Source organism: Amblyraja radiata, chromosome 2, assembly GCF_010909765.2.
Source record: "Amblyraja radiata isolate CabotCenter1 chromosome 2, sAmbRad1.1.pri, whole genome shotgun sequence".
NCBI classification, from domain to species: Eukaryota; Metazoa; Chordata; class Chondrichthyes; order Rajiformes; family Rajidae; genus Amblyraja; species Amblyraja radiata.
The window spans coordinates 84,496,445-84,524,037 of NC_045957.1; the positions used below are offsets into that span (position 1 = coordinate 84,496,445).

The window sequence follows — 27,593 nt, forward strand, 5'->3', positions numbered from 1 at the left end:
TGAGGGGTGATTGGTTAACATAGTACAGCACAGCCCCTTCAGCCCACAATGTTCATGCTGAACATTATGCCGTTAAACTAATCTCCTCTGCCTGCATCTAGTCAGGTAGGGGAGGGAAGGGTGGAGATAGCGACAAAGACTGGGAAGGTCTGTGGAGACAGTAAAAGGATCATGGAATCTGATGAGTGGAACTGAATAAATGAGGGATGTCAGGTAGATAGGAATAGCAGGATAGAGAACCCTGTGGGAGGAATGTGTGGGTGATGAGATAGCAGAAAGTAGTTAGATAAGAGTTGGAGAATTTAAAAAGGGATTGTGCAAGACTTGGGTAGATCATAAGGAGGGAGAAAGAGACAAAGGGGGAGTGGTTTACCTGGAACTGGAGATGTAATATCATGCTACTGTGCTGTAAACTATCCAGGCGGGTTATGAGGTGCAGATGCTCCAGTTTGAGCTGCATCTCACCTGGGTAGTGGAGGAGGCTGAAGATAGACGTGTCTGTGGAAGGGAATTAAAATAGCTTGCACTCTATGCTCTATGTGATCCTGGCAAACAAACTGCAGTTGCTTGACAAAGTGGTCACTTAATCTGTGCTTGGTCCCACAATACTGCACCATAGTGTATAAAAACACAGTGTCCTGGAGTAACTCAGCAGGCCAGACAGCATCTCTGGAGAACATGGATAGATGCCTTTTGGGGTCGGGTATATTTTAGGCTGAAAATATTCAATGCAGTATATAAATTTTTCGCACTGTTTTGGATTGACTCTAATCTTGCGCCATTCTGTTGTTTTGCATTCGTCACTGTATTGATGTATCAATTATGTACGCTGAGCTATGAACTTCATGCGAATCGGGAATGTCATTGCACCCTTGTATAAAGTAACAAATAGAAGTGGAGAACAGGGCTGAAATGATGGAGAGGAGGCAGGGTACGAAGGATGGTACATTTGGATGACGTGATGATAGTGCGGCAACTGTAATTCTTGAAAGGGCAAAAGGAGAAGAAAATAGTTTGATTCCAGCGATCTGCAATATATTGAATATCCATGAAACATATTGAGTGTAACTTGTAACTTGTCTTAATCCAGTTAATATGCCAAACCATTAAATCCACGTCCACAATAGACCTATGCTGGATCATCTTCTTACTGGCTATATATGACAAGCACAGCAGGTCATGGATTCATGACAAGGTCGTTTGGAAAGTGGAGTTTTTAATCAGGACATTGGTTATCACTAGAAAAGTATATACTTGGATGCATTTAGATTTTCCAAACTAAATTCGTGCACAAAGAGCTATACTGGAAAAATAGCTTTCACTTTAAGTTAAGACTGGATTACAACAACAATATATTGTTTAAGAAGGAACTGCAGATGCTGGAAAATCGAAGGCACACAAAAATGCTGGAGAAACTCAGCGGGTGCAGCAGCATTTATGGAGCGAAGGAAATAGGCAACGTTTCGGGTCTGAAGAAGGGTTTTGGCCCGAAACTTTGCCTATTTCCTTCGCTCCATAGATGCTGCTGCACCCACTGAGTTTCTCCAGCATTTTTGTGTGCCTGCAACAACAATATAATTGGATAATGTTCAGAATCATCTTTAATGGGAACTGTTGCTGTACCTTTTTGCTAAGGTTTAGATGTAGGCCTGATAAGACACCCATTTTACTCACCATTACCCCTTTGTTCTAATGGATGTAGCACGCAGGACCCAAGCAAAGAACAATTTTAAATCTTATAGAAAATTAGTGCCCCTTATCTCACATTGAAATCAATTTAACCCCGGACACAACATTCAAATCAAGAATTTAAAATAAATTGTTAAATACTTATGAAATTTAAGCAACAATACTTAATAAATCTCCTTAAAATTCAAGTCTATTAAAATAGATGTATGGGATATTTTTATGGACACAGCTTAGAGAGAAGCCATGGGATCAATTGAACTTACCGATGTATTTGCAATGGCCAAGGAGTCTGGGAAGGAGTTGGTAAGCCAGTTGAAGGACTCATCAACATAGCAGTGTATATGTTGGAGGCAACTACAAGGATGCACAACAGTATAGGTCCAATGATTGCACCTTCTAGGCCAAGGTAGTAAGCTCCCCCTGCTACCGCCAAGCCAGTGAGATACGGATGACCACCCCTGTGGGAACAACCAAAGATACCATTTTAAGAGATTAAAATGCTAACACTTTAGTTTTAATGAAACATTTTAGCTTTTTTTTAAATCTCAGTGATGGGAAGGTGGAAACAGGACTCTGATGAGTTGAGAAGAAGGGTGTGAACAAAAGCCTCAGTAAGTTTGAACAGAGAGTGGGAAGTAGAACCATGCGAGTCAAATGTCAGCCCATTAATATTTCTGAAAAAAATTGGATCATAATTTTAATGTGTTCTTTAAATAATATGTCACCCCCTTACTTTTCAAGTTCAAGTTACATTTATTGTCACATGCACCAATTGGCACAGTGAGATTTGAGTTACCATACAGTAGCAATGTTACAAAATTTTGAGATTTTAAAAATCAAATCTGCAATTTATCCCATCAGATAAAGCATAAAAAGTTTAATTTGACACCTAATTCACTTTCATATCTTCAGTATTAAAAAAGTTATGGCCATTTTCATACTCGCATCTTGTTCCCTATTGCTTTTCCATTGACTTAACACAAAAGCTGTGATCGAGGACAGTCAAAAGCCCATAACTTTCTTAAAAATTAGGAGAACTGAAAGAAATTTTCAGTTATTATTGATTGAAGCATTCTGAAACAAATAGAAAGTCGGAACAATTTTTCTGCAGCAGCTGGCAGGCCGAGAAAATATATCTCGGACAGGCAGGAGAAAACGGCATTTTAATCCCACCCCCCCCAAAGGCGCCAAAGCCGCGCACACGGCCAGTGGCAGAACTGCAACGCCGCTGAAGGTAAGTATTGTAACATACCTACATACAGCCATGTGAATAAAAAGAACACAATACACAACAGAATTTAACATGAACATCCCACACAGCGGAATCAACGTTTCCCACTGGGAGGGAAGGCAATAAATTTCAGTCATCTTCCTCTTTGTTCACCTGTGGTCGGGGCCTTTGAGCCCTCCGCAGTTGCCGCTACGGGCGGCGCGTTGTTCACGCCGGGATGATCGGAGCTCCGGCATCGGAACGGAAGAACACTCTCAGCGGCTTGGAGTTTCCGGATTGGCCACTTCTTATCGGAGACCGTGGCTTCCGAAGTCCACAGGCCAAGCTGGGCGGCGATTCAACACTGGCGACCCTCGGCAAAGGATCCCAGGACTCCGCGATGTTAGAGTCAGCGCCGCCCGCAGCTGGAAGCTCCGCAAACCACAGCTCCACGATGTTAAAGCAGCAGGCCCAACACTCCGGAGCTTCAACAGGCGATCCCCGGTAAGGCATCGTCCCGCTCCGCGATGGAATTCAGTGCTGCTTCGCTGTTGAAGCTCTGGCCGGTCTCGGCAGGAAAGGCCGCGCTAATCCACATGGTAGGCCGCAAGGGGGGGGGGGCGAAGATATGACTCAGAGAAAAGTCACATCTCTGACCAGGTAATGACTGGGAAACGGTTTCCTCTCTTCCCCTCTCCCTTCAAGAGGTCCCCCCTCAACCTTCTAAACTCCAGCAAGTACAGACCTAGTGCTGTCAAAAGCTCATCATATGCTAACCCACTTATTCCTCGTAATTCCTAATAATTCACGTAAACATCCTCTGGACCCTCTCCAGAGCCAGTACATACTTCCTCAGATATAGGGCCCAAATTTGCTCACAGTACTCCAAATGCAGCTTGACCAGCACCTTATAGAGCCTCAACATTACACCTCTTAGCCTTGCATAAGCATTCTTGGAAGGATGTAATGAATTTGGCGATCTGAATTTGGCAAACAGGCAAGGTCAAATACAATAAATGGCAGAATATTGAGAAATGTAGCAGGAAAGAAAGACCCTGTGTTGGTGTCCACAGATCCTTTAAGGACCAGATGAGTAAAAATCATACTTTCACTTATTAGCAGAAGCATTGAATAAACGTGCAGAAATGTTACGCTTAAATTACCCGAAGAGCTCTATCTAACCTTTGTTTAAATTAATCCAGTGAATTGGCCTCCACTGCCTTCTGTGGCAGAGAATTCAACAAATTCACAACTCTATGGGCGAAAAAGTTTTTTCTCATCTCAGTTTTAAATGACCTCCCCTTTATCCTTGGACTGAGGCCCATGGTTCTGCACTCCCCCAACATTGGGAACATTTTTCCTGCATCTAGCTTGTCCAGTCCTTTTTATAATGTTATATGTTTCTATAAGATGCCCTCTCATCCTTCTAAACTCCAGTGAATACAAGCCCAGTCTTTCCAATCTTTCCTCGTATGATAGTTCCGCCATCCCGGAGATTAACCTCATGAACCTAGGCTGCACTTCCTCAATAGCAAGGATGTCCTTCCTCAAATTAGGAGACCAAAACTGCACATAATACTCCAGATGTGGTCTCTGTGACCAGGGCCCTGTACAACTGCCGAAGGACCTCTTTACTACTATACTCAAATCCTCTCGTTACGAAGGCTAACATGCCATTAGCCTTCTTCACTGCCTGCTGTACCTGCACATTTACTTTCAGTGACTGGTGTACAAGGACACGCAGGTCCTGTTGCCCTTCCCTTTTTTATAATCTGACACCATTGAGATAACAATTTGCCTCCTTGTTCCTGCCGCCAATGTGGATAACCTCACATTTATCTACATTATACTGCATCTGTCATGCATCTGCCCACTCACTCAACCTGTCCAAGTCACCCAGTAACCTCCTAGCATCCTCTTCGTAGTTCAGACTGCCACCTAGCTTTGTGTCATCTGCAAATTTCCTAGTGCTACTTTGAATTCCATCATCTAAATCATTAACATATATTGTAAATAGTTGCGGCCCCATCATCGAGCCTTGCGGCACTCCACTCGCCACCGCCTGCCATTCTGACAGGGACCCGTTTATTCCTACTCTTTGTTTCCTGTCTGCCAACCAATTCTCTATCCACAGCAATACCCTACCTCCAATACCATGTGCGCTAATTTTGCCCACTAATTTGTGTGGGACCTTATCAAAGGCTTTCTAAAAGTCCAGATACACTACATCCACTGGCTCTCCTTCATCCATCATATCCTCACAAAATTCCAGGAAGATTAGACATGCAGGTTTTCCCCTTCATAAATCCATGCTGACTTGGACCAATCGTTTTAGATGCATAGTCCTTTATTTAACAAGAAGGATACATCCTTTTACCTACATCTCATTTTGAATGAAGAACGCCCAGAAAAACAGATGTGGTAACCAATAATAGTTCTTCAGAAATCTGTTACAATGCAACACCATTTTTGTGTCTTACAATTTCAAAATGTCACAACTCTTTTAACACTCACCCAGAAATATCAGAATAAATGGCTGTGTCCACAAAGTAGGTTGGCAGCAAATGGCAAACGAGGAGCAGGATGGCCATTAGGTTCTCTCCTTGTGTCAGCCAGAGATCTATCACTGCAGGCATTGCAGCCCAATAAGTTCCCAGAAACGGGACTGCCCCAAGAGTAGCTGCGAGTGCTGACAAAAAAGAAAACTTTTTTTTTAAAAACAGAATAAAATCAACTTTCCCACTTCAAGTTGTAATCAAATGTGATCCATATCCCAAGGTTGATTATCACAATTCGTTGCAAAAGTGAAAAACGATAGATACCCAAGGCTATAAGTAGTGAAAGCCTTTTTAACAGCAGACACTATTTTGAATGTTACAGATGTTTTAAAACGTACACTGCTACTGGTGCAGATGGTATGTCTCTACACAGGATTTGCAAAATGGACATCAATATGTTAATTAAAATGTATTCTTCTTGGGTTCAATGTGGCGAAATTCCAGCTGGTGATAAGAACAACTTCCACACTCACACTACAAAGGGGGGGGGGGAGGGGGAAAGAGGGCAGGGGTCACCAGCAGACCCACAGTAGCTAGCAAATCCATCCTGCCGATCTACCAAACAGTTGTTCATATGTACGGCGGTACAGAGGTATTATCTGGGGATGACCTGTACTTTTCTAAGTTACCAACCTTTTGTGTTTAATGCATCCAAATTTAACCCCAAAATCACATTTCTAGAACTTATAGACATAGCACAATCTTTTTCTTATAAACATAATCCATGTAACCTCCCTATTACAACCATCAGAATATTAGAAATTCATCTCCATGTAATTCATAAATCTCAGCCCGTTACTTAGTAAAATTTGATCTTATGAAATTTATGTAGAAAAAAAGACAATTTATTTTTCTTTCAATGCACTTACCTTGGTACATGTGCATATGAACTGCAAATAATAATAATAATACATTTTATTTATGGACGCCTTTCAAGAATCTCAAGGACACCTTACAAAATTTAGCAAATAGAGTAAAAACATGTAAGCGGAATGAAATAAATAGTAAAGACATCACCAGTACACAAATTAAAGACAGAATTCAATCCAAAGACAAAAATCAAAAACACAATATGAAGAGAGAGCAGCGGCAGCTAAAGCGCGCCAGCGTACACTCTCCCTTCCGGCAGCCATCTTGGACACAGAATAAAATAATCATTTACACACAAAAAAACATCCCCCCACAATGGTTACCACTGTGGGGAAGGCACAATGTCCAGTCCCCATCCCCAGTTCTCCCATAGTCAGGCCTATTGAGGCCTCCACAGTTGCCTCTACGGAGGCCCGATGTTCCTGGCCGTTCTCGCCGGGTGGTGTTGCTCCGGTGTCGGGAGAGTCCTCACAGCGGCTGGGACGGCTGGAACGGCCGAATCCCTACCGGAGTCCGTGGCATTCCGAAGCCGATAGGGCCGCGTCGGTTGGTGCTCCGAGGCTCCCGATGTTAAAGTCGGCGCCGCCGCCCGCGGCTGGCCGCTCCACAGTCCCGCAGCTCGACGGTGTTGATCACGGCGGTCTCAGCATACCGGAGCTCCAGCGCGGCGACCCAGGCAAGGCATCGCCCGCTCCGCTCCGCGATAGCGCTCCAGTGCTGTGCCGCCACCGAAGCTGAAGGTGCTGGGCGGCCCCCGCCAGGAAAACGCCACTCCACTCCCGCTGGAAGGCCGCAAGGACGGGTCGACTGTGCAGCCCGGGGAAAAAGCTGCCTCACCGACCAGGTAGGGACCTAGAAAATAGTTTCCCCCTCCCCCCCCACATAAAAAAAAGTCAAATTCCCCAACAAACATAGGACAAAATTCACTAAAAACTAATTTTAAAAAAGTGAATTGAATGGACAGCGGCTGTTCCCCAGGATGGCTCCTCCTCTGATGCCCCCCCCCCAAACATGGTAGTTGTTAGTTCAAATAATGAAATATGTATCCATTCTGGTAACATTCTTGTAATTAGACATGTTTCATTCAAGGTGGGTAGTTCCATTGGTTGGCAGGCAGGTTTTTTTCTAAACACCCTTTTACTCCTTAATAACTTTCAGTTGTTTTTTAGCTTCATAGGTTGCCCGCAACCTATTTCAATTTCGTAACATCTCAATGTGGTATTTCTAAACAGACAAATCAGTCAAGGCGAAGTAATTGATATTTCCCATCTCTCCCACATTGCTCAAATTCCAACTAAACTGAAAATACCAGTCACAAAAAGATTGTACTCATTCTAAGGAGTATTAATTTTTGTTTTGTTTTAAAATAAAACAATCCTGTGGCACATACAAATAATGTTATTACATTTGTCGGAGTCCACTAAAATTATTCTTACTATTCTTTGGCCCAGCCCTAACACTTGGAGCTGTTATTTTATAAAATAATTATTTACAAACGCATATCCAAGCATGTGAAAAACTACTGCAGAACTACAAACAGCCCACAAAATCGTAATTTTCAAAACTATGAAAAAACAAGCATACCTGATGGAATGAAGACAATATTGATTCCAAATACAGTATGAGTCAACCAAGTGTAAAGCCCATAAAAGGCAGCCATCTTGAGGGAAGCATCAAACACACCACTGTAGATGATATAGGATTATACATTTATTTTGCTCAAAGTCAAATGAAGAAAGTAATTAAAATGTAATTCATAAACCTGTGTGATAACAATGTAAACACAAATGTCATACTTCTTTTATACATTTCTAAATAGTTTTCAAAAACGACTATACCAGACAAATAGAATAATAGACTAGCAAGTTAATATTTCCCAGTTAGTATTGAGAAGCTTTAGCTTGAAGTCCTGTATATTACAATCCGGTATAAAGTGTCCATCTTGGAGACCTATTGCAATTCTCTTTACTTGCATGTTGATGGCAGTTTCCAATATACAGCGATTAAAGCCTGACAACTTGCTTGTAAAACAGCTCCCTTCAATGGATTGTATATGTATGTGCCACATACACATGTGATTGTTTGTATGTACCGCATTAAACATATTTAAAGTGTGGTGATTTAGTTCCCATTACCCTACATTAGTTGTGATGATTGCACTGCCTGGATAAAATCAACGTCAAGTGTCATTTATAATTTTTTATTGCCAAATTTATTTTGTTTTGAACATTTATATTATTAAAAAATGAGTGTTAAATCAATTGACCTTTGCATGCACTAATTTTCGTCTAACAGTATCATCTGCATGGGCTTAATTGGCAAAACTTAATTTGCTTGCTACCATTCTTTCATTACTTATGCACATTAGCCTGCATCTGCAGATGGTGTTGGGTGTATAGTCAGAAGTATATTCATACTTTATTTTTATGAATACATCAAATAAAGTTTGAAAATAGATACTGAAAAGCAATACTTAACTAAAAATGCAATAGACATTTTTACACATCATTATAATGAAAGTTGACCATAAACAACAAAAATCACACAGCAAAAAAAAAAAAATGTAATTAGGAGGGCAGAAGTCAAAGAGCTGCAGAAAAGCTAGTTAAAGAAACCACACACTTTTATATTGACTAAATCCAAGAAATAAAGGTTTGCTTCTTCCATCCACCCAAATCCTCATAATGTTACTGGAAAACATAACTGCACTGTCCCCTTAGGTATTGGAAATGTGCTGTATTAAATATAAAATTTGGGTTGACCCCATTTTGCCCATCATAGGAAGATAAAAGAAAATCTCTAAATTTGTAAATTTAACAAAAAGAAACTGACAATTGTTCCAAACTGAGTTTTTCTAAAAGGGCTGTTAGTCTGTAAAAAGAGTGAAAATTTATTAGGTTACTAAACATATGTGTCAATGATTGCAAAAGAGAAGTTAAGGCATGTAAAGCCAAGTTCTCATCTGTACAGTATCATTTCATACAATAGAAGACAAGGTGCAGTAATTCTGACAACCAATACTGATATATCAAATCGTAGATGAACTGTCACCTAATGAGAGCTATAAAAAAAGATCCATGCGAAACAAAATTATTAACTGCACTTTCAAATTGCGAACATTAATGTGCAATACCAAAGGTGTTTGCAGATGCACAGAATGCATGTCATATTGCATGGGGATGGATAGAAACGTGGCTTCATGGAAGGAAACAGAGGGTGACGGTGGAAGGTACACAAAACTGCTGGAGAAACTCAGCGGGTGAAGCAGCTCTATGGAGCGAAGGAAATAGGTGACGTTTCGGGCCGAAACCCTTCTTCAGACTGATAGGGGGTGGGGGGGGGGGAGAAGGAAGGAAAAAGGGAGGAGGAGGAGCCCGAGGGCGGGGGGATGGGAGGAGACAGCTCGAGGGTTAAGGAAGGGGAGGAGACAGCAAGGGCTAGCAAAATTGGGAGAATTCAATGTTCATGCCCTCTGGACGCAGCCTACCCAGGCGGAATATGAGGTGCTGTTCCTCCAATTTCCGGTGTTGCTCACTCTGGCAATGGAGGAGACCCAGGACAGGGAGGTCGGATTGGGAATGGGAGAGGGAGTTGAAGTGCTGAGCCACCGGGAGTTCAGGTAGGTTCTTGCGGACTGAGCGGAGGTGTTCGGCGAAACGATCGCCCAACCTCCGCTTAGTCTCACCGATGTAAATCAGCTGGCATCTAGAGCAGCGGATACAGTAGATGAGTTTGGAGGAGATACAGGTGAACCTTTGTCGCACCTGGAACGACTGCTTGGGTCCTTGAATGGTGTCGATGGGGGAGGTAAAGGGACAGGTGTTGCATTTCTTGCGGTTGCAGCGGAAAGTGCCAGGGGAGGGGGTGGTACGGGAGGGAAGGGAAGAATTGACAAGGGAGTTGCGGATGGAGTGATGGTGGAAGGTTGCTTCTCGGACTGGAGGCCTGTAACTAGTGGTGTGTATCAGGGTTCAGTGCTGGGCATGTCAGTGTTGTTATCTATATCAATGATTGTGGTGGAAGATTGGAACCTTCACGTGGTCCGCCCTGTTTTGACAAATGCAATCAACGCGGCATACACAATCAAATAAGATCAAATAGAACAAGTTGTCCAACAATTTTAGGCTGTGCACGCCAAGAAGAAGATATCAATGATTTGGATGAGAACATACTGGCAAGATGAGCAAATTTGCAGATTATACAAAAGTGAGTGGTTTTGCAGATAGTGAAGATGGTTGTGAAAAATTGCAGCAGGATCTTGGCTAAGTGGGCTGAGGAATGGTTAATGGAATTTAATTCAGAAAAATGTCAGGTGTTACATTTTGGGAAGTCTAACATGGGCAAGACCTACACAGTGAATGGTAGGGCTTTGAGCAGTATTGTAGAGCAGAGGAATCTAAGAGTGCAGGCTCATAGCTCCCTGAAGCACCAGAATCCTTGAATCTGTTGTACTATTCAATAAAATGATAGCTAATCTGATTTTTGCCTCGGCCACTTTTTTTGCCTGATCCCCATAATCCTCAACTTCCCTGCAGTCCAAATATATCTCTTAACCTTGATAGGGTCACGTATGGCTCTTCCATGGTACTGAGTGCAGAGCATTCCAAAGCTTTACAACCCTCAGAAATCCATCTATATCTTAATCTTAAATGGACAACTAAAAATGGACAACCAAAAAAACAGAAATGCTCAAAATTAGCAAGTTAATCAGGTAATGTAGAAAGAGAAACAGTCAATGTTTTGGGTCTGTGATCCTTCATTATAACTCAATCTCAAATGGACAGTCCCTTATTCTGAAATACATATTGACACCCAGATCCAAATTACCTCACAAGAGATATCTTCTCACCATTTACCCTGTTACTTGCACAGAATCTTATTTCAATGAGGTCACCTCTAAACTCTAATTATCCAATCTCCTCTAATGTTCCATGTAAGATATTCCTCCATCATCTCAGAATTAAACATAATGAATGCTCCCATTCAAATATATCTCTTCTTAAATAACATGACCAAAGTTGTACACACGAATCTAGGTATTAACATCCAGCAATAAGGAGGAACATTTTATTAATTGTCCCAATTACATGCTGAATCTTCATGTTAACTTTGCATTTCCAACACAACGATACCTAGGTCACTCCTTGAAGCAAGTTGAACAACTTTCTGTTTTCACCTATATTTCCCCACATTATACTCAATTTGCCAAAGATACTCCCAGTTATTTATATCACTTTGCAAACTCTTTTTAGCCTCCACACAACTTTCTTTCTCACATTTATAACCTTAGTAAATGTTGTCACAATATACTTGTTATTTTAGATTATAAATTATTTAATGCCCTGACACTAATCCTTATTGCACCCCACTATTTTGTGGAGAAATATGCCACTAGCACTTGACCTGACATGATAATAAAACCAGTACTGATATTCCAAAGATCACTAGATGACCTAACACTTGCCTCAAAGCTTTATATCCTTAGTAAATCTCAAATGGACCAGACTGATTCCTGGGATGGCAGGACTTTCATATGAAGAAAGACTGGATAGACTCGGCTTGTACTCGCTAGAATTTAGAAGATTGAGGGGGGATCTTATAGAAACTTACAAAATTCTTAAGGGGTTGGACAGGCTAGATGCAGGAAGATTGTTCCCGATGTTGGGGAAGTCCAGAACAAGGGGTCACAGTTTAAGGATAAGGGGGAAGTCTTTTAGGACCGAGATGAGAAAAACATTTTTTACACAGAGTGGTGAATCTGTGGAATTCTCTGCCACAGAGGTAATTGAGGCCAGTTCATTGGCTATATTTAAGAGGGAGTTAGATGTGGCCCTTGTGGCTAAAGGGATTAGGGGGTATGGAGAGAAGGCAGGTACAGGATACCGAGTTGGATGATCAGCCATGATCATAGTGAATGGCGGTGCAGATTTGAAGGGCCGAATGGCCTACTCCTGCACCTAATTTCTATGTTTCTATGTTTATCCCACATGGTCAGAAACTCTTATGTAGGGCACTATATTTGTATTTATCATGCAAAGGAATTTAATCTTAAATCTAAATTAAACCTAAAACCTAGTTCTTGAGCTTACACTCTGGAGATGGCAATATATTGCTGAGGTGAGGGTAGTGTTTGGGAAAAAGGGATTGTCTGCCAAGCACAAAACAGAGCTTATTAAAAATGCATGATGCATAATGTTTCTTGATTCTGGTACTTCTGAATTTACAATTATACATCACCAGTTAAACATTGATATGGAATATGGAGTCAATTCAAAGAGCAAACTATTTTTGAAAAGAAACTGACATTTGCTGATGGGATGAAAATGTTGATCAGAAGTGATTTAAATTTAAAGAACAATTATGTGAATCTTAACAAAATGGATCTCAAAACACTAATTGAGCAATGAGCATTTATCTATTGCCACAAGATGCAGTCACACCAGTGTGCATGCACTCACATGAAAGTATCACACACATCATGCTGCACGGAGGCTCTCACAACATGCAACTTGGTAGTGTGCAATGCCTCCACTAGAGCAGGCAGAATGGGTACTCTAGGTGAAGAATGAGGTGGGCTTGATCTTTTCAGCCCAAGATACAAAACTACATGCTTATTGACAAGGAAAGGATAAGTCAAATGAATTCACATGCTCATGCAATAAATTTAATACTTGACATTGGTTCTATTACAAAAATAATTTCAACAAAGCACACACAACATACTGCTCACAATGTCACAGGATATGCAGTTACACAAATTATCTGAAAATGGCTTTATCAATATTTAAATATTGTTAAGCAATTGTGATGTCATTACTCCAAGGTCAAGAGAAAACAAATGAAATATTGAATGCTGCCAGACAGGATTGTTAGTTTGTTACAATTTAATAGTTAGAAAAATGGCAGTCTGGCCAATGAAGCCTTTAAAAGGATGAGGTTAATAATTAGGCTTGCTTACCGTATAGCTTCTTCAACAGACTGCCCCACGATGTTGAAGGAAGTGCCTGCCTGGGAAAGTGGTGTCAGACCAATTACCCACTTCACTGGTTTGTAGCATTCATCATTTGAACTTATGAGATAGAAGAGTGTGGTCAAGAAAATGACCTGCAGGGTGGGAATTGTGGGGCAAGGGAGGAAAAAAGAAAATCAGAACTGAACCTTGTGGGGGCATTAAATAAAACATTCCCTAAATTAGGTTCAAATTAAAATCAGGGGAATGGGAAATGAGAGATATAGACAGTGATGTAGAGAGAGATAGTTCTATATCTCTTTACCTCACTGTCTATCTCTCGTTTCCCTTTCCTGACTAATCTGAAGGGTTTCGACCCGAAACATCACCCATTCCTTCTCGCCAGAGATTCTGCCTTTCCCGCTGAGTTACTCCGGTGTTTTGTGCCTATCAATGAGACAATATGCTCTCTGCTGTACACCTGTAGAAGTTCAAGAGATTATTTGTAGACAAACCAAAACTCCTCAATCTTCTAAGGAAGTAGAGGCAAGATGGGCTTTATCAAAATGTGCATCAAAATGCTGTCCAGGACAGATGTTTAGAGGTATTTAAAGTTTTTGACTCCACCACCATTCCGACAATGAAGATAGGTTTGTGGATCACGATAAAATAGGCCGAAGTCAGCATGGCTTTGTGAAGGGGAGGCCTTGCTTGACAAATTTCCTGGAATTCTTTGAAGATGGTTATATGGTTATATAGTTATGTAAATAGCAGTACAGACAAAGGAGAGTCAGTGGTTGTTGTTTACTTAGATTTTCAGAAAGCTTTTGATAAGGTGCCACACGTGATGCTAATAAGGAAGATGAGATGTCATGGTACCAAAGGACAGATACTAGCATGGATAGCAGGTTGGCTGGATGGCAGAAGACAAAGTGTGGCAATAAAGGGGACTTTTTCTGGTTGGCTGCCAGTGACTAGTGGAGTTCTGCACGGGTCGGTGCTGGGGTTGCTACTCTTCACATCGTATATTAATGATTTGGACGAGGGGATTGAAGGCTTGGTGGCCAAGTTTGCGGATGATACGTAAATAGGTGGAGGGGCAGGTAATGTAGAGAAAGCAGGGACTCTGCTGAAGGACTTGGATGGGTTAGGAGAGTGGGCATAGAAGTGGCAGAGAGAATATAGTGCAGCAAAGTGTGGAGTCATGCATTTTGGTAGTAGGAATAATGGTGTAGACTATTTTCAAAATGGGGAGAGAATCCAGAAATCGGAGGTGCAAAGGGACTTGGGAGTGTTGGTGCAGGATTCCCAAAAAGTTAATCTGCAAGTTGAATCGGTAGCAAAGAAAGCAAACTCAATGCTAGCATTCATTTCAAGTTGGCTTGTATACAAAAACGGGGATGTAATGCTGAAGCTCTATAAGACGCTGGTAAAGACATTTTGGAATATTGTGAACAGGAAGGATGTGCTAGCTCTGGAGAGGGTCCAGAGGTTTACAGGAATGATTGCAGGAATGAGTAAGTTAACCTATGATGAGCGTTTGTCGGCATTGGGCGTGTACTCACTGGGGTTTGGAAGAATAATAATAATAATAATAAATTTTATTTAATGGGCGCCTTTCATACATCTCAAGGACACCTTACATAGTAATCGGAATAAAAACATATAATCGGAATAAAACAAGTAATTAAAGACATCACAGTGACACAAATTAAAAACAGAATTCAATCCAAAAACAGAAAATCAAAAACACAGTGTGAAAAGAGAGCAGCGGCAGCCAAAGCGCGCCAGCGTCCACTCTCTCTTCACGGCAGCCATCTTGGACACAGACCTACAGGACTACAATTAGACAAAAAAATCATCCCCCCACAGTGGATAGCACTGTGGAGGAAGGCACAATGTCCAGTCCCCACCCCATGTTTACCCCAAAGTCAGGCCTATTGAGGCCACCGCAATTGCCTCTACGGAGGCCCGATGTCCCTGGCCGTTCTCACCGGGTGGTCTTGCCCCGGCGTCGGGAGAGTCCTTTCGGCGGCTGGGCCACTTGGAACGGCCGCTTCTTGGTTGGAGCCCGCGGCTGCCGAAGCCGACAAGGCCGCGCCGGTTTGGCGCTCCCAGGCTCCAGATGAAAAAGTCAGCGCCCGCTCTCCGCACTGCCGCCTTGCCGCCTCTACGCACGCCGTCTCTCCGCACGCCGTCTCTCCGCTCCGCAAACCCGCAGCCCGGAGATGTTGCTCACGGCGGTCCAGCTCGCCAGAGCTCCAGAATGAGGGGGGACCTCATTGAAACATACAGAACAGTGAAAGGCTTGGATAGAGTGGATGTGGAAAGGATGTTTCCACTAGTGGGAGAGTCTAGGACTAGACAATAGACAATATACAATAGGTACAGGAGTAGGCCATTTGCCCCTTCGAGCCAGCGCCTCCATTTAATGTGATCTTGGCTGATCATCCCCAATCAGTACCCCTTTCCTGCTTTTTCCCCATATCCCCTGACGCTGCTATTTTTAAGAGCCCTATCTAGCTCTCTCTTGAAAGCATCCAGAGAACCTGCCTCCACCACCCTCTGAGGCAGAGAATTCCACAGACTAGAGGTCATAGCCTCAGAATTAAAGGATGTTCTTTTAGGAACGAGGAGGAGAAATTTCTTTAGTCAGAGGGTGGTGAATCTGTGGAATTCTTTGCCATAGACGGTTGTGGAAGCCAAGTCAGTGGATATTTTTAAGGCAGAGATAGATAGATTTTTGATTAGTACAGGTGTCAGAGGTTATGGGGAGAAGGCAGAAGAATGGGGTTGGGAGGGAGAGATAGATCAGCCATGATTGAATGGTAGAGTAGACTTGATGGGCCGAATGGCCTAATTCTACTCATATCACTTATGACCTTATGAGCCTCGACCTTCCTCTTCCAAAGACAACAATCGTCGGCGAAGTTGAAGATTGAGTTGAAACCATGTCCGGATACAGTTATGCGTATAGAGTGAGTAGAGCAGGGGACCAAGCATGCAGCCCTGAGGTGCACTTGTGATGATGGTTATTGAAGAGGAATGCCGCTGCCAATCCATGCAGATTGTGGTCTGTTGATGAGGAAGGTGGGATGTGTAGAGACCCAGTTCAATGAGCTTAGTAACCAGTTTGGAGGGGATACTGGTGTTGAATGCTGAGCTGTAGTCTATGAACAACATCCTGACGTGTGTTTTTATTGTCCAAGTGATCCAGTACAGACTGGGCGTGAGAGCCACTGAGATAGCAGCCTTCATTGACCTGTTGTGGCAGTAGGCAAATTGTAGTGGGTCTAGGTTCTAGTTGAGGTAGGAATTAATATGTACCATATATGCACCATAACCAACCTCTCAAAGCACCATCACCACAGACCTTAGTACACGGTAGTCACTGGAGTATGTCACCTTACTCTTCTTGGGCACTGATATTATTGATGCAGGTGGGAACCTCAGACCACCCGAGTGGAAGATGTCCACAAAAACTCCAGTTGGTCTGTATCAGTTTTAAGAACACAACCATCAAGTCCAGAAGCTTTCCGACGTTCCACCCTCCTGAAGGATCTTCTGACATTTGCCTCTGTGACTGTAATACCATCAGGGGCAATGGGGACCCTATCAAAGCATGCGTAGAACACATTGAGTTAGTCTGGGATTCATGCTTCGCGGTCGCACGAGCTGCCCCCTCGTTGTGTCACTAGGAAGTGATGGCGTGCAAGACCTGCCGCAGCTGTTGAATTTCTGCATCATTCTCCAGTTTAGAGCGAAAATCCCTTTTAGCCATTTTGATGGCCTTATCATGGTCATGCAGGAATTTTCTTTTGCCCTTCCTCACAAGACACTAGGAGAATTCCAACCGAAATATCATAGTTGTTATAAATACCTCAATGCTTTGTCCCAGAAATATCCCCAAATTTCCTCCGGTTGGTGTTTCTCAGGGGTGAAAAAAGTGGAAGGTCAGAAAGGGATACAAGAATCAATGGTTTTCCATGGGAATTTTTTTTAAGCAATGTGACTAAAAACTAAACGGGATTTTTTTTTAAAGCATAAAAATGTTTTCAAAATGTAAAGAATGTAAATAATAAACTTAAAGTAAATTGGAGTAGATGTGTTTAAAATATTAAGTCAAGTTTATTGTCACTTGCACAAGTACAGTGAGGCACAGGTGCAATGAAAAACCTTGCTTGCTGTTCAAAGGCAGGTAGACTCAGACAAACGCACAAATTATACACAAATTCCACGTAAACAACACATAACATTCTGAAATAAAGACCATAAAACAAGACATTAGACACAAGACAAGCAAAACCATAATTAGAAAAAAGTCAAAACATATTCTTGATTACTTTTATCAAAAACCTATAGCACTCATTATATCCACGTCATCACAGAACAGTAATTCTGCACATGAAACATGTATCTATATTTTAAATATGGTCCATGAGGAGAAACAACATTTTTGTGCACTAAACTAGATTTACAGCATACAGAAAAATGTAAAAAAAGGGAAGACTGAAAATGGAAATTAATTTGTGCATTTACTTAGTTTATTCTTAATCACGCCTCCTGTAAGACACTGCTAATTAAAACTGAATCTTATGGAACTGACGGAAAATAATTAACCTGGTGAGGAAATTGCTAAGTGGCAGGAGCAGGAAATGCATGGTCTGGGAAGGTACAATGTGACAGATGGCATTCTTTATAGGGTCTGGATCAGGGTAAAATCTAATGCCAATATTGATAAATGACTTCTGTAATGGGATAGAGCGCTATAAATCCAAGTTTGCTGATGACATGGATAATACAGGTAATCATAAGATTGTTGCCGCTGGACACAAACTAGAAAGGATAGAGCACTTTCTAAACAATGTAAAGTTAGAAACAAGAAGTCCAGAGATATGGGGATAGTATGCTGATATTTATATGTTATGTGTAGGAAGGAACTGCAGATGGTGGTTTAAACCGAAGATAGATACAAAAGGCTGGAGTAACTCAGTGGGACAGACAGCATCTCTGGAGAGAAGGAATGGGTGACTTTCGGGTCGAGAATCTTCTTCCTTAATGTTATGTTATGCCAAACAAATAGAGCATTGGAAGTACTTCAGAGCATCAAACCGTAGGAAGGATACATGTCCTTGGAAAAAGTGCAGCATAGATTTATCAGGATACCTGGATACTAACGATTAAGTAACAATAAGACATTTCACCCATTATATTTGCATTTCTAAGAATGGGGAAAGTTAAGACCTTAAGATCTTGTTGAAGTATTCAAGAACGGAAAGAAAGATGACCAGAAACTTTATTTTTTCTGGTAGCTAATGTGCTAAGGACTAAGCAGCATAGGCTTGAGATTGGAAACTTCTCTTTCAGAAGTAGAACATTGGAGAACATTTACCACCCTATCCTAGTAATAATAAATAAATAAATGGCACAGGGAACTGTAATAAACAAAAAGAGCATAAATAAACCAGGGGGTTGGTTGTAAATGTATCATAGTCATATGAAAAAAAGCATCGCCCTCACAGCACCCATGTTATTGGGCATTCTTTCCCAATCTTATGAAATTGTGATACTATTTCAATGTTCTGCACATCGCAGCAAAATCAAGCACAGAATTGAAAGTTTGTGAATATTAAAAACTGAAAATATAGTTTACTATTACTTTTCTGTGATATATAAGAAACATATACAATTTTATTTATTCTAATATTATTGTGTCATAAACAGATCTTCATTAATTTACTCACCAAAGAAAGAATGAAGTTGAGAAGTGCTGTGCCACTGTGAAACAGAACCGTCAGCAATGTGGTGGCAGTTGTGAACAATAAACTCGCATTTCGGCTCATCACAATCCAGAGAGACTCCAATATCTAAAAAACGCAAAGATACAAGGTGAGAAATATTTGGTTCATTTCCCTTTATCTCAAACAATTCAATTGATCTCAAATGGCACCAACAGAATTACCGGCAGACTTCCACACAATTGACTGGGCATAGACTATCTATACGTAACTAAACTCTGATCTTGTCCTCTTCCGGTTTGCAGGGTTTTTCTATTTGTACAAAAATGGTGCGCGACAGCGCTACGATTTTTAGCCAGCTAACTCACCCTTCTCCTGTCCTGTGAGTGCACCAAGTTGCGTTACGATCAGTAGTATATTGTAAAAGTTATTAAAAAGCGTTAAAAAACGGGCATGCATAGATTGCTGTCGGGACAGCGGACGCGGCTGCACTGATTGGCCGCGTCCGCTGTCCTTCAGCGGCGGCGCCCGCCTCGCCCGGCGTTGCACGGAAGCGGCCGCTACCCAGCATCCGCGGCCCAGCTTCCCCGTGGCCTGGATTCCCCAGCTTCCCCATGGCCCAACAGCAACAGCCGTCGCGGCCCACGGCCCCGCAGCTGCTGCATCGGCATGCAAGGAAGGAAAGGAGCGGCAACCTCGAGATCCTGGGGAGGTGAGGAGGGAGGGTGGGTGTGTTGGGGGACCAGGCCATCCGTGTGACAGCGTCCCACTTAGTCTAGTTTAATGATAACAGATGTTGAGGACATTTTTGGGGGACATTTAGTCTAAAAGATTTAAATCAGCATGTCAATCAGAACAAGTTTCCCCATCAGAGGCCTGACCCAAACGTCGCCTTTCCATTCCCTCCACAGCTTGACCTGCGGAGTTCTTCCAGCGCATTGTGTTTTACTCAGGTTTCCTTGTTATTCCTTTTGTATAACTATCTACTTATATAGAAAAGATTCAAATAACTGTGAGGGTTATCTTAAATGACATTAAAGTAGTAAAATATGGGCGGCACAGTTTCAATTGGTAGAGTTGCTGCTTCAATGCCAGAGATCCGGTTCAATCCCGACTTTGGGTGCTGTCTGTGTGGAATTTGCACGTTTCCCCTGTGACTGCACGGGTGCTCCACTTTCCTCCTACCAACTCTAAGTAAACCCAGAGTCATTCCTCCGCCTCCTTTGACCAGCTCTGTGCAGCCTTCACCACTGGGGGTGCGCTCTTCAGTCACTGCCTATATGCAGGAAGAAGCAGCACAACCAAGTGATCAGATTTCCAACAGTAAGGGTGAGGGATGGAATGATCGGCATCTTTGATAGTGGAATAGCAGTGGTCGAAGGTGTTTGTTTATCCAAATAGGTTCAGAATTGTTATATCCTGTCCTGTTGTGCTGCTAGCAAAATGTCACCAGAGTGGCATGATAAAAACAGGTACTATTTTGGAAAAAAGGTTTTTTTTTTTGTACACCTGTGATAGACAGCAATATTTCATACTGTTTGTGTTTTAGTTTGTTTTAGGACCTATTGTCAGCATGAGAGATATGCTACACAGGTCTAAGAAATGACATTTTTTCCATTGCTTCCAACCTTGGAGCACTGCCTGGGAAGAAAAATATAAAATTGCCAAACACAGCAAGTAATATTTTAATGGAGCAATTAGCAGAAAATGCACTTCAATTTCCAACAATTTGTTGTTATTTTGTAAATTTGTTGTAAATTCACAAATTTACAAAATTATAATTGTTTAAACCGCCTATTTGTTAAAATAATTCACAGAAAATGCTATAAAAAGTTTGCCTCCAACAAACACCAGAAGAGGCAATCAAACTTGCTGACAGATAACAAATAGATTCAACTGTAGCTCATGGTACAGAACCATACCAAAAGTCGACAAAATCATGCAGCACGGAAACAGGCCATTCAGTCCACCATGGGCATGTCAATCAGTGGAAACCTATATACGTTAATCACATCTTTCAGAACCTGTTACGCATCCTTCTGTGATCACTAAATACTGTTAAACACAACCTTCCCAGGTACCTTCCTCGGTAGCCACAAGAAGAGGTACAGGTACTCTATACCTCTTCCCTCGACTCTGTCCAGGGACCACAATAGACCTTTCAGGTTAGGCAGATGTTCACTCATCCCTTCCCACCCAAACCAGCAGTATGATGTTGATTTCTTAAACTTCAATTAAGCCTTGTATCCCCTTCTCTCTCCATCCCTCCCCCACCCAAGTCAAGTCAAGTCACTTTTATTTATTTATTTAACACCCGTCATTGTACTAGCTCTAAAACAGTCTTGTTGAGTCTCATTGTGTGTAACTTGTTTTGACCTAGCCCACAGCTAACAATGGCCTGTTTCCTTTATCATAGTTACTTTTTACATATCTTTCATTCATTCATTCTATATCTCTCTATATCACCGTCTATATCTCTCATTTCCCTTTTCCCTGACTCTCAGTCTGTAGCAGTTCTCAACCCGAAACGTCACCTATTCCTTTTCTCCAGAGATGCTGTCTGACCCGCTGAGTTACTGCAGCTTTTTGTGTCTATCTTTGATTTAAACCAGCATCTGCAGTTCCTTCCTACACACTGCTTAACTGTCAAGACTCTGTTTCCACAAATCTCTCAGAAAGTACAAGAGGCAGTCACCACTAACTGGCTGAATCCCCTCAAAGATCCCCTAATTCTCTCACTCTAAATCTATTTTTTTCTAATATCATCTGTCTCTGATGTGAGGAAATGCAGCATTCAGAAGAGGCGATTGAAGTCAAATCAGCAGATGTTTTTCATTATTCTACTAGCACCTTTTGGTCCTATCTCTGTACAGCTTGATCTCCAATTTGAATATTCAACCATGAAGAAGGGAGATCTTCTATTGATGCAATGTCTTCTGCCACAAAATCATAAGGCAGGTCGTTCCTAGGTATCAAATAAGCAGGTCATGTTTCGAAGCATTTCTTGTTTTTGTGCATAAAAATATTAAGGCACACTTATTAACTGGAAGTCAAATTATTTCCATTCAATTACAATGGAAACACAGAAGCAAAACCAGACAAAATCTGAGAACAAGATAATTGGAAATTTGAAGGTCAAAATAAAATGCATTGCAGTTAAAATCAGATTATGTATTTGAACGGCAAACAGTTCAAATACAAGTGTACAGTTAATGGCAAGACCCTTAACGGCTTTGAAGTGCAGAGGGACCTTGGAGTCCAAGTTAGATACAAAATGCTGGAGCGACTCAGCTGGTCAGGCAGCATCAGTGGAGAAAAGGAATAGTCGACGTTTCGAGTTGAGACCCTTCTTCAGACTGAATCAGGGGAGAGGTATGAAAAGGTACAGAACAACCATAAGGCAAGTCATTCCTAGGTATCTGATAAGTAGGTCATGCTTCAAAAGCAATTCTTGTTTTCCTGCATTAAAATATTAAGATACATTTACTAACTGGAACCTCTTCTCGATAACTGCCTCTTTGTAAGTATGTCAAAGAATCCATGTTCCAGGCTATCTCCGAACTCTATCTCCGCTACATTGAGGACTGCATCGGAGCTACCACCTGTACCCACGCAGATCTCATGGACTTCATTAACTTCACTACCAATTTCTATTCTGCACTCTAATTCACTTGCACCATCTCTGACACCTCCCTCCCCTTTCATGATTTAATCGTCTCCATTACAGGAGATAAACTATCAACTGATGTCTATTACAAACCTATTGATTCCCACACCAATCTAGACTACACTTCTTCCCATCCTGCCTCCTACAAAGACATTCCCTACTAAATCTTCCGTCTCCGCTGCATCTGTGCTCAAGATGAGATGTCATCATTCTTTAGGGAACAGGGGTTCCTCTTATCTTTGGAAAGAACTGCAGATACTGGTTTAAATAGAAGGTAGACACAAAATGCTGGAGTAACAGCAGGACAGGCAGCATCTCTGAAGAGAAGGAATGGGTGACATTTCGGGTTGAGACACTTCTTCAGGCTGAAGTTACCCGCTGAGTTACTCCAGCATTTTGTGTCTACCTCCCTCTCATCTTTCATAGATGAGGCCCTCGCACGTGTGTCCACGGTATCCCGTAGATCCCCTCGTGTTCCCCCTCCTCCCAGTCGCAACAGGGACAGAGATCTCCTGGTCCTCACCTTACCACATCAGCCGTATATAATTTCCCGACACTTTTTCCACCTCCAACGGGATTCCACCACCATGTCTTCTGATCTCCACCCCTTTCTGCTTTCCGCAGTGACCTATCCCTCCACAACTTCCTGGTTTACTCATCCCTTCCCATCCAAACCACCCCCTCCACAGTTACTTTGGATAGATTTGGATTGTTTTCTATGGAATGTTGGAAGTTCTGTAAGATCACCCCTCAGCCTCCTGTGCTTTAAGTAATAAATTACTAACCTGCCCAACCTTTCCTTTAACTGGCCCTTGAGCATTGGCAACATCCTCATAAATCTTCTCTGAACCCTTTGGGCTTAATGAAATACTTCCTATAACTGGGTGACTAAAACTGAACATAGTACTCCAACACCAACATATTGTACAACAGTAACATAATGTCCCAACTTATGTATTCAACACACTGACTGACGAATGCCAATGTACCAAAAGCATTTTTTACCATCCTATCTACCCATGATGCCACTTTGAGAACTATATAACTGATCCCTATATCCCATTGGTCTACAACACTCCTCAGGGCTCTACCAATCGCTGTCCTGCCCTGGTTTGACTTCCCAAAATGCAACACCTCACATATATTTGCATTAAACTCCTCGATTGATCAAGATCCTACTCTAATTCTTGATAACCATCATTACCATCTACATTAGTGTCATCTGCACAATTAATAATCTTGCCTTGTACATTCTCATCTAAATCGTTAATATAAACCACAAAGAGCATCAATCCCAGATGCACACCGTTAGTTACACCTTCCACCTCCACCCTCTGCCTCCTTCCATTAAGTCAATTCTGAACTGAGTAATCTCTTCTTGGATCCCATGTGATCTAACCTTCCATAGCCGCATACCATCTGGAACCTTAATCACCTTGCTAAAGAACATATAGACGTCTGTGGCCTGCCTTCATCAACCTTTGAGTTTACGAGTTATGAGTTAAGTTTTTGGTTACTTCTTCATAAGACGTCATCAATTTCGTAAGACACGACATCCCTTGTCCAAAGCCATGCTGCCTATTCCTAATCAGCCCCTGTGAGAGAGAGAGACGCACGCACGCACACACACATATAATATATATATATAAACACTCTCCAATAACTTGCCTACCACAGATCTTAGGCTCGCTGGTCTATAGTTCCCAGGTTTCCTTGCAGCCCTTCTTAAGTAGGAGGCACTATGTTAGCCACCTTCCAGTCACCTGACCCCTCACCCGTGTCTAATGATGATTCATGTTTCTCAACTATGGTCCTGCAATTTCCTATCTAGCTTATCCTCAGATATATCTGATCAGGCATAGGAAATTTATCTATTGATATATATATTAATATTGATCTATTATTAATATCACGTGCAATATTGGAATTCGCAAAAGGAATGTTGCAAAAAAAGGGGAATAGATGCAATGGAAAAGTATGAGCTGTGCAAATATATTTGTGGAATGCTCAAAAGGCTGTGTTTTTTGCAGATTGCTGACAAATATATCAATGCAAACTTATGGCTGTCAAATTATAATGAAATAATGCAAACTCAATTCCCTTCAGTACTTTTCCATTATTTCCCCTCATCATTTATTGTCTATAAAAGAAAATGTCTATTTCATGCAAAATGTAATTATCTGGATTTAGTTTTATAGCATTCCAGATTCTAACAATCTCCTTAGAGGCAAGATTATTTGCACCAATTAAAATGTGCCCAATATATTACCCACATTTAAAATGTTGCAATAAATCACAGTTACAACTGTACTGTTAAAGAGTAGAATATCAATAAATTAAAAAAATAATTTTAATGATGCTTAATGCATTTTAATAGTCTAAATTGAATCAGCCGTTAATCTAATGCACAGCAATTAATTTTTCAACATTGGCAGTCAGCAAATTCAGAGGGTCTAGCTTAGATAACTATCAAAGTATTTAACTGGCTATTTTGGTGCTCCACCCCAGTCTGAGGTCCTGAACGCTCTGGAGCAGGTTTTCATCAAGGATCTCTCTGTACTTGGCTCCATTCTTCTTTCCCTCGATCCTGACTCGTCTCCCAGTTCCTGCCGCTGAAAAACATCCCCACAGCATGATGCTGCCACTGATGAAGCTGAATTTTAGTTAAAAATATAAGAAGATATTAAATTGGCTTCTGGGCTAGCTTACAGCTTATATTTAGTCTCAAATTAGGCTTGCCTCAGGTTGCGGGTGTGTGGGATAATAAATCCTATAACATTGTCTCCCAAGTGAGGAAGTGACAGAGAAAGAAACAGCTAGTCACATCTTTGAAGTAAGATGCCATAAACCAAATGGCCTATGTTTATGAAGGACCAAATGACAGAGAGGAAGTAGCGAAAGAGCTAGGGTGATCTCTGTGAAGATAAAATGTCGTAAACCAAATGGCCAATGTTATCTTGTACTATGTAAACAAAAGGCCTTTGATGTGATGCATTCTGTGGAAACCTTTTCCTGTACCTCTGACCATGACTAATGTCTGTGAAATGTGCTAAGGGGACAAAAAAAAACTATTTAAGGCAATGTAATTCTGTTGTTCAGTGTGGTGGACGGAGGACGGTCAAGTGTCTGTAATGGTCACTTGACTGGAGTTCTCCCTCCCTTCCATCGGCCGATGTTAAGTAAAGTTTTGAACTGGTCTACCAAACAGTTTGTGTGGTGTCTGTTTATTAAGAAGCGAACCTGGTTTAGTAGTTAAGAAAGTAGCTTTTTCATTGGCGTAGTTATGCAGGCCTCGCTGGGACCACATCAACAGCTGACTGTGCAAGAGATTGCAGAGGTTGCCGGGATTGGAAGGGAGATAACTGAGCTCTATCGGCCCCCTTGTAAGACCGACTCCCTAGAAACTCCCGGGAACATCTGTGATCCTTCATCAGACATTGAATTGGTTCCCTGCCGAGGTTCTTAGAAACAGACAAAGGTAAGACCAGTTGGGCTTTATATGTTTTTTTTAAGAAGGGATTGTGTATGAATTTTTAAGACAGCATTGTGCATGTATTTTTAAGAAGGACTTGAGCGGTTTCTCTTTCTATCTCTCTTTGTTTTCTGTTTTTCTCTCTCTCTACTAAGGGCTCATCGGCCTCATTGAGACATCCGTGATTTGTCGGGTTGAATGGGGGTTGAGGTGTGCGTCTGGCTTATTGAGACATCTGAAGAGTTGTCGGATTCAGAAATAAGTGGCGTTGTATATTAAAGATTTAAGAAGTCTGCCAGGTTGAGAAACAGGGGTCCCGGTTAGTGGGTCTGCTTCGTTGAGACACTTGGGTCGTATATTAAAGGGTTAAAAAGTCAGCCAAATTGAGAAACTGGGGTCTCGAGTAGCGAGTCGGCCTGGTTGATATATTTGGAACAATTAGTCAGCCAAATTGAGAAACTGGGGTCTCATTAGCGGGTCAGCCTAGTTGATATATTTGGAACGATTCGGAATTAAGAAGTCTGTTTTCTCTTTCTCTCTCTTTCTATCTATCTATGGGGAATGCTCTGGATAACAGTCCAACATATATGTTATTTGAATCCTAAGTATAATAAGAAATTTAGAATGTTAAGTTACAAGTTGACCAAACGGTTAGGGGATGAAGCCTGGCCAGTAGGGGGAACATAGAATGTAGAGACATTTATATGGGAAAGGAAGGCAGGAAAGAAATGGAAGAAAGGAATTAAAACATGGGAAGCAGAAGCAGTGAAGAAGCATGAGGAGAGTATAGAGTTTGAAGTTGGATGGATGCTGTATGTATGAAGGGTATAGAGTTAAGAAACAAGGATAGCACTCGGAAAGGATGGAACGTATTGCAACTAGAATGCCAGTGGGCAGAGGAACAAGAGGAAATAATTAAAAGACAGACAGGAGGTGAGAAACAGGTGATGGTTAGTACAAAATAAACCCAGTACTGGTAAATCCTCTGGAGGAGACTTCATGTCTGGCACGACGACCCTATTTGGTAATGAAGATGAGGAGTTAGATAATTTTGGGAGATGTCCACATGTCCATTTATGCCCTACCAGTAGCAATGGCATCTTTACCTGGGACAGTTCCGTCAGTAACATCCCTATACCTTGAAGTTCTGACCTTACAAAGCTCCCCAGGATTGGGAGCACGGGAATGCCTTTCTGTGCTTAATTTGTTTAACGCATTGATGCTACCAGAACAGCTGGTCATTGTTAAATGTACTGCACACACTGGTGCTGGGGACCCTATAGCAAAAGGCAATAGGTTGCTGATAGTGTATCCAAACAATGCAGCCTGTACATCCAAATGCATAGTGACAGCACGTAAACAGATGCTAGCAAATAGAACGGTCCTGCCAAACATGAAGGAGGTATGTACATTACAGAGGGACGCCTCTCATATATAAAA

General features: G+C 41.7%; 1 protein-coding gene across 2 annotated transcripts in view; it reads right to left on the reverse strand.

Annotated features, from left to right (window-relative positions):
• The window catches only part of tmem245 (transmembrane protein 245), a 102,130-nt gene that overhangs the window by 1,378 nt on the left and 73,159 nt on the right, over positions 1-27,593 (reverse strand). For both annotated transcript variants that reach the window (XM_033049587.1, XM_033049579.1), the window contains 5 exons: positions 19,021-19,143; positions 13,286-13,431; positions 7,912-8,012; positions 5,414-5,588; positions 1,953-2,147 (listed from right to left, as the gene is read on the reverse strand). In XM_033049587.1, the coding sequence (XP_032905478.1) occupies positions 1,953-2,147; positions 5,414-5,588; positions 7,912-8,012; positions 13,286-13,431; positions 19,021-19,143 (740 nt within the window). The remainder of the gene's footprint in view (positions 1-1,952; positions 2,148-5,413; positions 5,589-7,911; positions 8,013-13,285; positions 13,432-19,020; positions 19,144-27,593) is intronic.